This window comes from Brachycentrus maculatus, unplaced genomic scaffold (assembly GCF_059751285.1).
Source record: "Brachycentrus maculatus isolate JH-2025_06_01 unplaced genomic scaffold, ASM5975128v1 h1tg000306l, whole genome shotgun sequence".
In the NCBI taxonomy this organism is placed as follows: Eukaryota; Metazoa; Arthropoda; class Insecta; order Trichoptera; family Brachycentridae; genus Brachycentrus; species Brachycentrus maculatus.
Window position 1 is genome coordinate 1,859,316 of NW_028281056.1, and position 18,861 is coordinate 1,878,176.

The 18,861-nt window shown below is 28.9% G+C and overlaps 1 protein-coding gene across 3 annotated transcripts in view; it reads right to left on the bottom strand.

Annotated features, from left to right (window-relative positions):
- Positions 1–15,903, bottom strand: part of tfc (Brevican core protein triforce) — a 158,003-nt gene extending 142,100 nt beyond the window's left edge. The window contains exon 1 of one of the 3 annotated variants that reach the window (XM_088267821.1): positions 15,047–15,903. In XM_088267821.1, coding sequence (XP_088123947.1) covers positions 15,047–15,143 — 97 coding nt within the window. In that variant the 5' untranslated portion in view covers positions 15,144–15,903. The remainder of the gene's footprint in view (positions 1–15,046) is intronic. The other 2 variants (XM_088267822.1, XM_088267825.1) reach the window with 2 other exon arrangements.
- Between the last annotated feature and the right edge of the window lie 2,958 nt (positions 15,904–18,861).

The window sequence follows — 18,861 nt, forward strand, 5'->3', positions numbered from 1 at the left end:
GGCGCAATGGGTTAATAGGCAAAATATAGCCATAACAAATTCACATTTTTTGAAATGTAATTTTCACAATAATAAACGATTGTTCATCTCAAAATGTCGGCTTGCATTTCTGGGGTTTTATTTGTCACGACAAAATGGGTGAATCCAATCACGATTTGTATTGTTTTTTTAGATTTAGTGTGCAATAAAGGAAGTTTGCGTATTCGGGGATTAATTGCATTATAGAAAGTCATAGAACTATCGAAATCAACATTGCATTTCGTATTTTGCAACCAGTATTATTTAATTAATTATATTTTGTATTTTGATATATTTTTATATATTAATTATATTTTGTCCGCCTCCGTAGTGTAATGGTCAGCACGCTCGGCTACCGTACTGGAGGTCCCGGGTTCGATTCCCAGGGTGGGGTTAAATAAATTTAAGTGATTTTTCACTCTAATATTTATTCAATATTACCCCGGACTGGTACCTGAAGCGGAGGGCTGATCACCTTTTCTTCATGTGTGAACGATCAAGATAACACTGCGTTTATATGATGCAGGGCCTTATGCACCATTGAGTGCGGATAAGGGTTTGAATGAAAAAAAAATAGTAAATTATATTTTGTATGTTAAAAACATTGTTAACTTTGTGGTATGGTCATAAAACACTCTCTTTCATCGTTGACTTTATGTAATACCACTTAAAAACATAATAAATTATATTTATATCTTTGTGGCATTGGCGTAATTTTTTATACGAAATACTGATAATGAAGATAATCTCACAAGCGGTTTTGCATTATTTATTATCTTTTGGTATAAATTTTAAAACGTCTTAGTTTAATTTTTAGTGTCAGATATAAAACTAGAGAAAATAAATAAGAATTATGTTGAATTTATTAAATACTTTGTTTCTAATTAACAGTTTTTAGATATGCAGCGAAATTCATAAGGATTTTTCGTCGTAAAATTTATTAACATTTTCTCGTATAGTAAAATGGAATAACGTAGATATTTTTGGATTTCGCAAAAAAAATCACCATTGGTATTTTAAAACATGGGGAAATAGATTTACCTAGCCGTCTCGAACAGGGGGATTAAAATCTCCCATATATGAATTTAAATCTGATAACTTTAGTAATATAAGAGCTACTTGCTCCATATTTTTTGTAATATCAAAAATAATATAAAAGAAAATTTTCCCTCTTTTATTTTCAATCTGCAAATGTTTCAAAGTATTGTTTTTTTTTAAAGCACAATAAGTCGATACCGCAAGTTCTACGTACTTATATACAAGGACGTTATTTTTTGTCTGCTATCGACATGTTATTTCTTTCACTCTAATAAATGTGTATTGCCACAAAGAGAGCGAGACAATAATATTACTCCGCTTTCGTTTGATCCGATTTCCAGCCTCCCACTTAGTCGGTGCTCGACTGCGCGCTGGAATGGACATGGAATCTCTGACTCTGTGACTCTGAGTTACGAGTCGCGTACTACGATTTCCATACAAATATGAAGTTGGGTCTTTTGGTACCCTGCTTTGAATCACGTATAATCTTTGTATGATTTCCACGGGAAAGGTTAAGACAAACATAATTTATTTTCACCTGTTTATGAGAATATCTGTAGTCTGGAAACTAGTCGCATTTACGTTAATAAACTCAAAAAAATGGTCTTATACGAGTGTTTCATATCTATATTAAAATCATTAAGTTATCCTTAATAGTTAACACCAAATTAATAAATATTATAAAGCATGTAACTGTTACAATATTGTCAAGAAGTCAATCAATTACGTATTTTTTTAGGTTGTTTTTATGACGCATTAAAAATGGACTGAGTGAAAGTTGAAATAAATCAATTCTATCTTTCTTACATACAATTAATTATCTATTGATTTCTCTTCATCGTTAAATCTCATTTGGCTTTTCACTTTTTTTACATTGTATTAATTTTCAACCTATTTTCAACTTCTTTTTCTACTAACCCTCATCCGCACCCAATGGTGCATAGGGCACTGCATCGTATTGACGCAGTGATATATTGTTCGTTACGTACATGAAGGCAGGGTGATCACTCCTGCGTTTCAGGGTAATATTGAATAAATATCATGCTGTAAATTCTCTCAAATTTATTTTTACCCTCCCCCCCTGGGAATCGAACCCGGGATCTCCAGCACGGTAGCTAAACATGCCAAACATTACACCACGGAGGCTAACTATAGTTAACAGCCCCATCAATTTTATATTTTAATAGATATATGATATATTGGACGTGTGAATCGAATGGATAACGAGAGAATGACTAAGAAAGCAAATTTGGCGAATATGAGAAGGATGAAGATGGCCGAAAAAGACTTGGCGCGACCAATCAGAACCTAAAATCTGGTGGTGTCAAAATCAAACGTAATCGGAGGGCATGTATGACTAGATGTATGGATGTGAAGGAAGCTAGAAGTGTATGTCAGGACGGAAGAGTGTGGCGTTCCATCCTCTCTGCCTATCCCTGCGGAGAAACGGAGTGATGGTAGTAGTAATAGTATTATGATATATCGAATATATAAGAGGACATTACCACAATCGAAATCACTAACTGATTTTTTTTTTTAATAAGGGTGTATGATTTTTGACAAATTTTAAATATTTAAATCTTGTGAACGATTTTTTCATGTTATGTTAAGTGAAAAATGTATTATTATTTTATTTTATATTATTCTTTTATCTTCTTTGGAAATTTAACACCACAGTTAAATTCATAACATTGACTAACATTAAACAGGTATTTGTAACATTCCAGTTACAAAATTTCACATTTGTAATTTAATAAAAATACCTGGAAGAGGGACGGGGGGGAAAAAAAGGGGAAAAGAGTAAGATTACAGATCAAAATTACGTTGCCATTGAATTTTTAAAATATTAAAAAGTTCTTTGATGGAAAAATCGCAAAAAAGAGAATTTCTTGAGAAGGTGGTATAAAACTGATAATTTAAAGTAATTAAGGGTCTCGACTATTTTAACTGGTTATTTTTTTTTTAGTGTCGAGACAATCTCTAACCGATTCGTAATCGCTCAATGAGAAAACCCATTGAAATTTACATAAACCAAGGAATTTAACACTTTCATGCTTGAACACTTATTTTAATTTCAAAACTTTTTTTTATACAGTTTCTACCTTATAGGGTAGAAAATGTTTTAGTTTTAATGGTGTAACTGATATCAATAGTAAGGTAGAGGAAAGACAATTGATATGGTATGGGCGTGGGTTGTAGAGAACCTGACCATATTGTAATTCATGGATGCTGCAGATAGATAGCATGATTCGAAGGCATAACCTAGGTGACGTATATCGACGTGCCCTATGTAAAGGTTCTACATTTTTGCTCATTTTGAGATATTTGGTGCATGTTATCAACTAACCGTTATCTACGAATATATGGTAAACAAACAAAAAATAAATATAAAATAAATTACACCTAGTTTTCAGGCGTATAAGACGCCATCTACATCGAATTTTCGCAATGAACTGAACTCCCACAACGCTAACTACTTAATTTTGGCAACGCTTAAAGTTTTAAAACGATTTAAAACATTATTTTATCATGTATTTGAATGTATAATACTAGTTTAGAATTTCAGATCAAAACCGTTAATTAATTTTAAAAAATACGTTGAAAAAATCTTCTAAGCTCTCTCCTGTAAAGTAACAGATTTGCAGAGCACTTTACGTAGAAGCCGTAGATATGATAGACAGTGATTCCCAAAGTGGTCTATATCGACCCCCAGGGGTCTATGACAACTTGCAAGGGGTCTATGTTTTAATTTGAATTTAAAATATAAATGTATAAAACCTAACATGTGTGGTTCAAAGTGAGTAACACTACATATACCGGCTATCAAAAATACATTTGAAGTTAATGAATTTGATAAAAATCAATATCAGGTAAGGCAAGGGGTCTACGAGATGAAAGAGTTTGGGAACCTCTGTGATAGAAGGACCTACAACCTGAAGATAAGGAGAACTGACCCCAACAGTCTACGAAGACTAAGAAGAAGAAGAAGTTGGGATGGAGCAAGGAAGAAGTAGGTGAACATATCACCGAATAAAAAGGTTGGATTGAGATAGATAATTATATATTTTAAATAAACTAAAATACATTGGTGTCAAAGGAGTTGCTTTTAAAAACTTAGATTGCAGTCACTGTGTTGGAATTGCATCAATCTCTTGCAATTACAGCCGATTAAAATAACAAACAGTTGTATGCAATAGATAATTTCCTAGATAAGTAACTTTAACTTTTTACTAAATTGTTTAACAGTATTTATTCAACACGGAAATTTTCTTAAGGCGGATCAAAAAGTAGTATTTTAATGTGTATTTAATTCACCATATACTTACAAATAAAAAATATCTGCAAAAAATGTATAAACAATAGATTTCAGAGAGTAAAGTCTATTAACGTAGTATTATTAAAAATTGGTAATTTTCTTCATACTGTAAATATTACAAATGATTTCATCGATTGATTCTTTGTGATACCGTCTATCCATTTTTAATTGAAGTTTTACTTGATAAATACCACTATTTCTTAAAATCTATTGTGAGCTCAAAATCTAAATACGTGTTTCGATGCATTCTGCATCATTTTAAAATACCGTATGTGAAGCTTAGTCTAAATTTTAGACTAAAGTTTTTTTATAGAATGTATGTAGGTACAAGTATATTTGATATTTTTTTGTTTTTTTTTTTTTAAATATATATGTAGAAAAAAAATAATAACTCTTTTGTTTTCATAACCATATAATAATTTTGAAGGAAAACTTATGTGATCAATGCAAAAACAATGTTGTAAGAAAAAAATCATTTTCATAATTGTTTATGGATTTAGATAAAAGAAAAGAAAGTTGCATTTTTTTAATTCGGGTAAACAACAGTAACTTGTGCAAAACGTAACAATCAAAAAATATACATTAAACAAGCCAAATATAGTTAACCACAGAAACAAAGATCAGTACAAAATATTTAGTGTAGATCTAACAAATGAATGAATGTGTGTGAAGTTATGGTAAAAAAAATATAAAAATACGCTATGCTTCGACCCCTTAACGACCTTGACGTACCTCGGTGTAACATAAGGTTAAGAAAACCACTTTAATAGAATGGTTACACCAAAACTGGTATTTTCCTACTGATCAAACATAACTCATCTCCGCCGTACCAATTATTATTGACCAGTATGTTTCTAGGATGCAATCAATTGTTTTTTGTTATTTGAAAAAAATGATTTATGGCATTTTGGAAATATTATGTTTAATATTGACTGTAGTGATGATGAGTTACTGACTAATAAAAATACTAATTTAGATGTACGTACAATTCCAATTACACGTAGGGGAGATTAAGAACGAAAGTAACGCCAGATTGTTTTTTTTTTTTTTTCTTTATTTAAAATTCTTTTGCATTACATAAATTCAAAAACAAAAAATATTTATAAAAAATAAAAATTAATACAAAAAAAGATCCCACAAAGGCATGGCCTGTGTGTGGGTATACAAAATAAATAGTCATAGTACAGAGTATAAGGGTATAGGTTTCTAAGTATAATTAGTTAATACAAAATACAAAAAACTTTATTTAAATACAAAAAAAAAATACTTGACTCTCAGTGAGCATTTTTATTTTTATTTTTATTTTTAAATTAAAACTTAAACATAAAAAAGATGACACAGTAAAAAAGTAAAAAGCTAGCGATCATGTGCTAAATGAAAAAGGAACTTAAATCTGTCTCTTTTATAAATAATCTAAGCAAATATATATATATATATATATATATATATATATATATATATATATATATATATATATATATATATATATATATATATATATATATATATATATATATATATGTGTGTGTGTGTGTGTAATATATTTACATTTTTAATACAATTTCTATACATTTCTACTTGATAAAATCTTATAATTTTAGTTACGCTAAGCCTCTTCAAAAAAGAGACTGAGCTCTAGTGCTTCGAGAAGGGCTTTTTTCTTCTGTATATGTTTACAGTGCTCTTTTTGAGAGTGTCTTTTATATTTTTAATTTATTTACAAAAAAAACATACAACAAAATTACAAAATTAAAAAAATTTCAACAGCTTCCCTTTAGAAATTAAAAATATAAAAGACACTCTCAAAAAGAGCACGATAAACATATACAGAAGAAAAAAGCCCTTCTCCAAGCACAAGAGCTCAGTTTTTTTTAAGAGACTTAGCGTTATCTAAAATTATAAGATTTTAGCAAGTAGAAATGTATAGAAATTGTATTAGAAAAGTAAATATATTAAATATATATATATATATATATATATATATATATATATATATATATATATATATATTTATAAATAATTATTTATACATATATATATATATATATATATATATATATATATATATATATATATATATATATATATATATATATATATATATATATATATATATATATATATATATATACATATATATATATATATATATATATATATATATAGTAGTGTGCTTTTATTGAACGCGTAACGTAGTGTACAATATTATTTATAGATAATTATTTTTAGACGACAAATTTCGAATTTGTTTACGGAAATGAGAAATTCAATCGCCTTATCAAGACGCGTGATACAAATTCTTCACAACCAAAACAAGTATTGTACATGCCTATCTGCGAGTATTCATAAAATTGGCCTCGAAATAGAAAATGTTTGCAGATAATGTCAACGTAATAATCGATATTTAAACATCATTTCGTGTTAAGATTAATTTGAATAACATTTTTTAGAAAAAGAAAGATTTAAATTGAAAACAGAATGTGCAAAAGAAGATATGCTGCTGACAATAATTTTCGTAGGTCAGATTAGTGATGTCCTATTTAGAAAATACAAGACAAATAAATGAGCTATGTGACATATCTTGATTGATATTGAATCCATTACTAACATTATTATCATTTAACAAATACAAAATTCAATAAACCAGTTAGTATTTTCACCAGCTGATGATATCATCTTTAGTTCTCAAAAGTAGTAGTATTTACATTAATAATCTCAAAAAGGTCTAATACAAGTGATTTATTTTGAAATGTATTGAGTCATTTCTGAAATACAAAATTGACTGGTTTTACTTATTACTCCACCGGAAAATATACTTCCAATGTCATAATGGCAACAAATAACGGCAAAGCATTTTACCATCACATTAAATATAAACAATATTTCTTTGATTTCGATCTTTGGTAATATGCTTTTACACATGCAAGAAGTGTTAATTTGATACATTATTTTGGTCTAAATTGCTGTTTCTAATACGTTTTTATTTGACAAAAATGCCATTGAAGCAACCGCAAATTCATATTTGAAAACCATAACATGTTACATAAATTCCGTGGTTCAGTAAGCAATATGTTCAACCGACACTTTCTTTAATAAAATTATAATAATATTTTTAATCAATTGCGGGCATGTTACTATTGCTTTATGATACATTGTGGTCGGTGTGAAAGGATATATAAAAATTTATCACGCAGTATAAATTATAGTAATTTATATAAATGAGTCATTATTTTATTACTTTTTATGTCAGCGAATAAATGTTAAATGAAATTAATAGTATTATACCCCCGATCGGGGTGAGATTCATTTAAAATAAATCTTTTGACAATGTTAAATACTGTTAAATTAATTTTACATCTTTTTGCACAATAACGATATATGAATTTTAAAGAATGTAACCATTGGACCATATTTTTTAAAGACGATACCGGCCAGAATGTTACGGTCAATGGAAAGCGCTACAAAACCATGATTACTGACTTCTTCGTACCTCAGTTGAATTACACACACACACACACACACATATATATATATATATATATATATATATATATATATATATATATATATATATATATATATATATATATATATATATATATATATATATATATATATATATATATATATATATATATATATATATATATATATATATATATATATATATATATATATATATATATATATATGGTATAAAAACAAACAAAAAAAATTCTCTTAAAACATTCTTTAAATCTATATATATATATAAACAAATATCTTTAAAAATATACCCCCTTAGATATAATACACTTGTCCTAGAGCTAATTTATTCTTCAAAGCATTTCTGATTTGCGCTTACTACTCTATAGTGATTCGTCGATTCCCCATAACGACGTCCATTGTACGGATACGAATTTATCGTTTGTTTCCTTCAATATGAGAAACGATACACACAGGTTAATTTATAGTTGAAGAGATTTTTTATCACCTTTTCCTTTGGCTAATGTACATGGATTCTTCGCTTTTAAATGTCAAGGATCCACAGCTTAAATTATATATTTTTTTCATCTTGAACGCATAAATTATAACCTGCGCGTCATTAGTAATCGAAGAGCGGTTTTATGATAATAACTATTATTATGATTTGGGAGGAAAACAAATCACCGTGCAAGTTATTATTATTCATTAAATTCTACGTCAATTTTATTATTTAAAATAAAACAAAAAGATACTTTAATCCATTCGGTTTATTAAATGGCGGACTCAATATTCTGTGATTTAATGTTATTGGTTTTGTTTTGTCTTTAGGAAAACCGATAATTCTGTCAGTAACTGATTAAATTAACGGTAAGTGGCTTTTAAATTATTATCTTTCAAATAAGTATAAAATAATAAAGTATCCGAAAAAATAAAGGTTAAAAATGGTCGGTTAATAGTTATTTTCGCAAATATAATACGCACATAAAACAGTAGACATGGGCGGTCGAAATTAATCTTCGAAAGTAATACACGGTTTTAAAAAGTAAAGGTGTATTTAAAGAAAACATATGAAAAATATTTACAACATTTTGAGTGTGTCCAAATACTTGTTCACAAAATCTGGATTATCTCCAATTACAGGAGTTATTTTCATATTATTTTTGACATCTCATCAAAGATGAAGAAGAATATGGAAGTCTGGGCATTTACGGGGCTGACGACCGTCATAGGCTGGTTTAAGTGATCACTTTACACACGTGTAACATTCACCAATTGTAATACTAATATAAGAGTTTCTGCTTAGTAAAAAGCTTCTTTACATCTCACCAATAGATGTCTCTAGTGAAGTTCTAGTGATTCAAGAACAAGGTTTCTAAATTGGTTCATATATACAGAACTTCCAAGAATTAGTGGGAATAGTGTGGTTGTCAATAATGGGTAGAATTGGTGAATGTTACACGTGTGTAAAGTGATCACTTAAACCAGCCTATGACGGTCGTCAGCCCCGTAAATGCCCAGACTTCCATATTCTTCTTCATCTTTGATGAGATGTCAAAAATAATATGAAAAATATTTATTAAAAAAATCGCGGACAGCAAGTGCGGCTTTTTGGGCAGCCGATCGCGTACTCACTTTGTATATTTGAGAGCACACACTTATGCTGGAGAAAAATAAAAACATTATGCTGTAAAAAATATATAAAAATTCATTTGGAAAAAACTAGATTGTTGCTATTTTATTCTATAAAATGCAGTTCCACCAAGAAATGTCAGTACGAAACATAAATCTAATAAAAATATTAACTGAGAAAAAGTAACGAATACCATCCCATTAAAAATGTAATAGGAAAATCAATTAGTCAAACTAATATTACATAACACAAAAAGGCGAAAAACCTTTCCCTGAATAAACCATTGGTTGTATCAAAATTTGTATTGTGATTATTTTTTTTCATCTGTAATGTAACACGCATTACAACAAAAATTAAGGTCATCAATTAACATTTAAAATAATTAAAATGTCAGTATTAAGTTAAATTTAATATAATTTGTATGATTCGTACACTCCCATATCAAATATCCAATAATTACGTTTATCTGATCAAATTTTTTATTCACATATTATTTTACCAATTATCTAAAATACCAAAACATATTTTTCCTGACCTTCCCAGGTCATTTTGTTAATTATAATCGAAACACGCGAATATAATAATAACAATTCTTCGTAAATAAACTATTAGTGAGAAATAATATGTTTAAATTGCAATTAATTGTATTTTGTATCCGATCTGTTCAAATTAAATTTGGTAATAAACTAGTTTTTTTTTATTCACCATAAAAGCAATCAAAATGAAAACAATTTGTGGGAATGAACACGTTAAATTTTGAGCATTTAAAACGTGAAATTCCGGTGTACTTAGTTATGAAAATTTAATAAGTTTTTAAAAAGCTATTATTCTTTTTATATATTTTTATTAAACTCTTTTAATAGTATATAGTGCTATAAACTCAACTTAATGACAAACCAGTGTGATGATGTCGGTGACAACGAAACCCGGTCACAAATATAATAAATATGGAGAAATAAAACTATATAGTTGTTAATTTATTATATAAAATGTGATTCCACCAAGAAATGTCAGTACAAAACTTAAATCTAATAAATGGTTGCCATAGGTTGCTTAGTTTTTTTTTTCGTTGCTTTTTAAAAAATTTTCTTCGAAATAAATATATGGTGTTAAAAAAAGAGTTTAAAAAAAACAATTTGTAATAATTCTTTTTTTTTAAATTCAATACAGGTTGTCAAATTTAAAAAAAAAATTGGATGTGGAGAGACGTGTGGCCTCTTGCGCAGCCGGTCGCCTACCAAATTTAATGTTTACGAGTAAGGCGATAGTTTAAAATGAAATGTTTTTCCTTTTTTCACATAAAAATAGTAAAAAAAATATAAATGTACATTTTACTGACGAATTTCCCAGATCGACCATCAAAATACACTAGCCCCATCGTCGGTATATCGACGGTCGCGCTTTTGCAAGTATACCAGAGTCGATATATCGATTCTAAGCACTCTAACGGTTAATATTATTTTTTTTCTTGTTACATTTTTATTATGATATTCATATAATATACAACGTATCCTCTTACTTTTATTCACATATTTTTTTATACATTTTTTAAAGAATAAATACATAATAAATAACGTATCGATAAAAAAATGCATCCTAGTTGTTCATCCTTTCCGTGTTATTTTTTAACCAATTATTTTTTATTATTTTTGTTGTTTATTTAGGAGCACAAATTAAACTTGTTTACTTGTTCTAGGGTAGGATCATCCTTGAACGCTTAAGGCAATAATACAATTGAACAACTTTTAAAAGCAATAAGTTCATTTATACAGTAACGGACTGAAATATCAGATCCTTCAACAACATTAAAGTAATATATTAAAAATTTATATGCTAAAGATTATAATATGTAAATACAGGTCAGTAACGGGCAATTTAAAATACGGTACTTTCTTCAACTTTTTTATGTTTATTGTCACCAGAATTAAAATTGGGTTTTAAAAATGTATATATGTATTACATTATTGTTGACAACGTGGATGAAGAAGAATATGGATTTCTGGGCATTTACAGGGCTTGCGACCGTGATAGGCGTGTAACATTCACCAATTCTACCCGTGATTCCATATTTTTCTTCCTCTATGTTGAGATATCAAAAATAATTATAAAAAATAACTCTTAATGTGAGATAATCACGATTTGTAAACAAGTCTTGGACTGACTCAAAATACTATGCGTATATAAATATATATATATATATATATATATATATATATATATATATATATATATATATATATATATATATATATATATATATATATATATATATATATATATATATATATATATATATATATATATATATATATATATATATATATTATACGTTTACTTTGTTACAATTTTTTGTCTGGAATCGTGCATCTACCATACACAAAAAAAACAATTAATGTATTCAATAAAACTCTATTATTGCATTCATTAATTTTTATTTATGTTTTTCTATTATTTATTTTATGCGATCACGATCATTTTTTCATGGTTGCAAAACAAATTACTTTTTTTTCAAATAATATGTAAAATACTAAACTAAGAAACTTAATTAATATAAATGCCATTATATTAAAGCATATTTTGGTTTTGTTGAACTCGTCCGTAACGACATATTACGTTACATGGAGATAAAAACTTCGTAGTAAGATAATTTGTTGTTTTTTTTTAAACAAAAAGAAACGGAATGTAATTTTGTATGATAGATGTAACATTGTCTTTAAAAAAACGAATAATTGATGAGATTTTTATTTTTTAACACAGTGATAAATGCTTTACATTTAAACTAAACGTAAATTAATGATAATGAAACGAAAGATATTAAAACACAAGTCTTAAGTATTTTGGTAACATGCTATTGAATTTTCCGTGTTGAAATTCGTGCACATTTAACAAAATATTGTACATATCGCTCACTCCTTTCATGAACGTCATAAATCAAAAATCGTCAATTTTCAGTTGTCCGTGTTTTCGGAATGCCCAGAAAATGTACTATATCCCAGCAAAAGAGGCATATTTTTAGCTCAATATTTACTCGCTACAGGGCAGAAAGTATTGTTTTCGCATTTTGAAGAAAAGGTATTGTTTAATTATATTTTTAAATTTACTGAATAGTTTTTAAATGGAGAAAAAACCTTCAGGTTTTACCTAAAAAGATCTATTGTACAATAAAAAGTTCAACAAGTGGCTTGATATTTATTTTTAATACATTGCATTATATTTTTTAACTTTAAAAACGTTCTCCTGAAAAATCAAATTTTTTGATTTATGACGTTCTTGAAAGGAGTGAGCGATATAATACTACCCTGTACCCAGTCAGGCGTTGTTATCGCTTGATCTAGTAAGATGGATAGAAATTAAAAAAAATAGAAAGCACACATTTCTTATAGGTATGTACCATTTCATAAAATTTAATAATTAAAAAAAATATATAAATTGTTTTAACTCCTTACCTTTCAATGACTTTTTATAATTTTATTTCGAAGAAAAACTTAATACTTAAAGGGTTTTTTAAGGAAAACATTCAATTACGTCATGTTACCTAGGTTTTAAAAAAAAGTTGCGATTTAACGCACGTTGGGCCTCAAGGATCATTATTTTCCTTAAAATTAGTTTTTTGGTGGCATATTTTTTTTCATTTGAAGAATATTTTTTATTTTGTAATTGATTATAATTTTGTAATATTTATCTCTATAAAAAAAACTAACTAACCATCACGCCGCTTCCCCGCAGGGGTAGGCAGAGAGAATAGAGCGCAACACCACTCTGTCCTTGCAAACATTCTTCGCCTCTTCCACGTTCATGCATCTCCTCATACATACCCGCCGATTGTTACGACTCGTAACCTTACCACTTTCAAGTATTTGGCATACCTGATCGTGCCATGTTTTTCTCGGTCTTCCTCTGCCTTTTGCCCACTAACATTCGCCTCATAAATTTGTTTTACCTTATCTCTATACAATATGTTATTTACGATACCCGAAGTTGATACCGTTGAAAACTATTTCTGGTAATATCTATTAATTTACATAATGCAAGATACATCTGGTTTGCAATGAAACTAAAGAACTTTGTATGGACGTGCATTTATTAAAATATTTGTATGTATATAATTAATTGCTTCCATTTGTAACGCATTCGAATATTAATTATTTAAAAATTTCAATGGAAACGTCTTCATATAAATTATCGTGTTTATAAAAATAAAATACAAAACTCTCGTTTCGAAGGTTGAAAAAGATATTATGATCTTGTCTTGTATTTTATTAATATCTTCACACATCAAAAAATGCATTGAAGACAAATGTGTCGCCTACTTTCAAAATCCGCCAGATCCATGTAAGTCGATTTTACAAAAATGCAAATTCTTCGGGTAACATTTATGTTTCAAAGATTTGTCTATCATTAGATAAAATATTACGAAATAGAGAATTTTCCCTTTTTTTTCAGTATTATAAAAAAAAAACACGAGATACAAACCGATAATGACGTCATCTTCATTTTTGACTTATCCCCGCTCTCTGATTGGCCGATATGGGTCAGAAGGCAAGATTCATGAATATAGCGGATTTTGAAATACAAAACCCACAGTTGGCATTCCTATAGAGTATTTATTTTAAAATATTATAAAATTGGATCTGGCGGATTTTAAAAGTAGGCGACACAAATATTCAAATCCGTAGTGTTTAAAAACGAAATATATAGATACTTAAAATATAAATCCTGAAAGGTATTTTTGATCACCTTATATCCATGGCAGTCTTCAGTATTCTTTTTAAAAGATTGGCCTTGTCACGAAAAGCCCATGAAAAAGAGATTAGACCGATCTTAATTCCATATATTATTCACTTATCAATTTAAAATCATATTTTTTCTAGTAAATAACAATCATTATACATTCATGCTTAAAAAATCAATGTTACGTAAAATAAAATTTCCATTCTTATGCTCTCGCTCGTTCAAGAAAAGTCGCTTTGACAGTTATCTTTAGTACTATTGCTGTTATTGCCTTTTTTCGAATTATTGTCTAATCAAAATTTCGTTTACGTTGTTTTTAAAAAATTCCGGCTTATTATAGGGATTAAAAAAAATCAACCGCACAATCGTTTTTATTCACAGTATAAAGTTTTCTGTTAATACTATGGTATTAAAAATAAGTAATATAAAATAAGTACTATGGTATTAATATCAATTTTTCATTTAAAAAAAATTCGTAAAATGATTCTTTACTGACGATGTTATTATGAGTAATGGGATGCAACGAATCAAAATAATACACCAATTCGATTTATCCTTTCATTTCAATTATTTTTAAATTATTAAGTCATTCCAATGACTTACTTTCCACCATCAATTATTGACATATTAGAATAGGAAATATGGGATTATCCAAAAACATTGTTACATATAAAATATTTTAGAAACCTTTACGACACCAAAATATGGGCATATTTATTCTGGTAGGTAAGGGATTAATTTTGACTTTTTATTTCGCAAGAATCGATCATGCAGAGAGTAAAACCGGTTCGTCCCTAAAATGACGAATACGCTGAATATGTCTAAAAATAAAATTTCAGTCCACCTACCAGGGGTGTCCTTTACGTTGGAGGTCCTCTGGCCCGCAGTCAGAAGGATGAGAGATGCCAAAAACATCCCCGGTAAACTGCTACTCCTCGCGAACATTTTCGTTAAATATTACAAAATATTACGAAATATCGACGTAACGCCCAGTATTTAAATCAAACTTTCCTATCACTTAATCGTTTTTTAAAAACACTAGTTTATGTAACGAATCAAATGAGCATATCCACTTTCTTTAATTTTATGCGACAAATCCGGAAGATTCGGCTCTTAAAAATCAATTTAACATAGTGTTAAGAATAAATTAAAATTTCACAATAAACAACACAAGAAAAGATGTAACAAATTAATTAATTTTTACACTTGATGTAGATTATTGATGTTCCGTTTTTTTTTATACTTTTATTATTGTTGTCGAATTATAGATTATTAATAAAAATATACACGATGTTTTTTCTGTGGCACAATTTAAAAAGTATTCGATTTGACAGGGTGATTTCCCGCCTATTTGAGTGGTTTTTTCAAATGTTTTTCTTTCAAGTTCGATTTGACAGATAGTTTTCGTACGAATTTCCCGCCGAATTTAGCGATTAAAAAAAATAACGTTCGATTTGACAGTAGATTTTCTTGTTGATTTTCTCTCGATATAAGCGTTTTTAAATTCAATTTGACAGATAGGATTTCGTTTTCGTTTCCCGCCGATTCACGTGCTGTGCGAACAAGCCGTGTTTACAACGCAGTTTCACTTTACAGCTGACCACTCCGTGTGGATGCCGAACCAACAACAAACTAAATTGTGGCCAAACAACTTGCGATGAAATCGAAAGAAGCTCGAGTCGTTCTGCCCAGTTTAATCGGAGAGGTGGCTTCGTATAATATTATCATCTCGGCTACAGTTATATAATAAAAAGGAAACTTTTAAACGATCTTCGCTGGAAAATTGTTTCAATTTGGATATTTATATTCATAATTTTTAAATGATTTTAGGCTGTCACAACAATAAAGAAAGTGTAAAAAATAGCTAATTATCCTATTTTCCTATCTTTGAACCGGAATAAAAATTATACAATATTAAGTGATTAAAATTTATTTCAAATTACTCAAATTTCATAATTATTTTTTGTACCTTATTTTCATCAAATCTTTAATTTTATAAATTATTGTATTTGTTACATTAGATAAGTGCGATATTAGTTTGATTTTAAATGAATTTGAGATTAGATATATACTCTTCTATGCCAACCTCAGGTAAAAGTTTTATTTCAAAGGACTTAATTAACTTAAATTTACTAAAATCTGGTCCACGATTTAAACATTAAAAGTAAAAATAGATTTTTTCATTAGCTAGTTAAATAATACGTTATACACCGTCATTTAAACCTATTATCTCGTAAATAACTTAATTTTATACAAATTTTGAGATATAAAAAAATCCACTATAAAGATCCCAGAGAAATGTTTTAATTTTAAATATGAATTTTTTTTTTCTTCTGACTCCTATCCTTGCTTAGCACTTACAGCATACATTAAATTACTTAAAAATGGTTCTAATATAAACATACTCTATATATTTTTAAACCCTTTTAATCATTCAATACTGCATAGGGCACTGTACCGTTTCAAAGCAGTGTTATTTTGATCATTAATTACATGATGACAAGGTAATCAGTTCCAGTTCCAGGGTAATATTGAATAAATCACTTACTACCGTTGGAATCGAACCCTTGACCTCCAACACGACAGCCAAACGCTCTCACCACTACACACGGAGTCAAACTGATAGGAACCATTAATCAAATGAATGATTTCAAAGTAAACTAACGAAATGGCACTACCTTTACGCTTTTTAAACAAATATCATACTTCAGATTTGAATGGGCTATGACTTGTTGAGACTGTTTGAAAAATATAAGACGATGATGTTGAGATTTACATATCATCGTCATCGTCTACCTATTATATTAAATAATGTACGAGTGCTTATTATATTAAATCATATGGTAGTCTTGTACGTAATATTTTTTTATAATTCTTCCAGTGTATGCATATGCGGGTACTCAGACCTATAAGTATGTCAACAACTTTCTAGAAAGAAGCCAGGTGTTCTCAAATGTTTTACCCACACTTGGGCAGTTGATGAAAAAAGTAACTCACGTACATATACATTAAATGAAAAATAAACGAAAAAAAAGATGTAATACGTGTCTTAATGGAGACGAAACATTTATTTTTATACGAAGAGAATTCAGAGCGTTGCAGGGCTTGCGACCTAGCTCTGGCTAGCTAAATTGATCACATTATATATTGCACAACGTTCACCATTTTGCACATTATTGGACAATCAAATTGTATTTATTTTTATACGTTTTAAATACATAGTGGTGTATTGAAACAATCGCATTCGTTAAATATTTAAAAGTTATTTATACTAATTATTTTCAAAAGAATTGTCGAAGTGGCATTTCTTGAATCAGCGAAAGTATATATAAAATGCAAGCAATATAGAGTTTTTCAAAATTTCTACTATTTGTCGTTGGAAATTTCGTTAAACGTATGGGATTCAGGCGTTGGTAAATTACTGGAAAAATTATAGTTTTAACTGAATGAGGGCAGGATACAGATTTTTAATACAAATACATGCGAGCTTTTTAAAATATATAAAAAATTCAAGGTCCGCACGGCCACACAGTTTTATATTCGGAGTAAAAACACCGAATATTCTGCGTAGTCCCCGTGCGACCGAGCGGTAAAATCATACATTAATCTCCTAAGAATGTAGTATTTTTTAAGGAAAAGGGTTTTCAAGCAAACACATCATTGATATTGTCGTTTGTAACCGATGCGTTTATTTACCGCGCAAATGAAAATTACGACCAAAATATTACAATGCATAGACAAAATAAAAGATTGGAATTTAAACGAAAAAAAACTCAGATATCAAGAGAACCAATTTCGAACAGAGAGGGATCGAAATTCAAAATATGCTCCTTTTTAATGAATAAAAAATTAACTTTTACAAGATTTGTAAAAAAGATTACAAAATAAAATAAATAATAAATATTTGTCTTAATAATAAAATCGATTACAAATTAAAATAAATAATAAATATTTTTGCCCTAGCCGTAGCGTCTATCTCCCTTTTCCTATCCAGTTATCCTCCTTGATTTCGTTTCCCAAATAGCAATAATATCCTTCACTTACGTCATCATTCCATAATACATTTCACTCCTCTCTTAGATCGAGGAGCAGGACCAATCTTGCCTATAATAAACGATCAGGTTTACACTACGTCGATCTAATGCAGTGCCCTTTGCACCATTTGGATGCGGATGGGTTCTCAAAGAAAGGGAGAAACTTCGTGGTTTTCTATTCTTATATTATAATACATGTTGTAATATCTACCGGTTTCGCAGCAATACATTTGAAGCGTTTGAAGATGTTTGGCTCAAGACTAGTCAACATTACTTTTTTAACCCCTATCCGCACACAACGGTGCATAGGGCACTGCATCATATCGACGCAGTTTTATCTTGATCGTTAACAGATGAAGGCAAGGTTATCACTCCTGCGCTTCAGGGACCAGCCTAGGGTAATGTTAAATAAATATTTTAGTGTAAAATCACTAATATTTATTTTCGACCTCCCCTGGGAATCGAACCCAGGACCTCCAGCACGATAGCTAAACACGCTAACCATTACATCACGGAGGCGGACATTACAATCAATATGTTCATATTCTGATTTTGAACTTATTTGTTATCTCACTTTGAAAAATATACGAGTGGTTGGCTACTGATTTTCAAATACGTAATTAATTCAT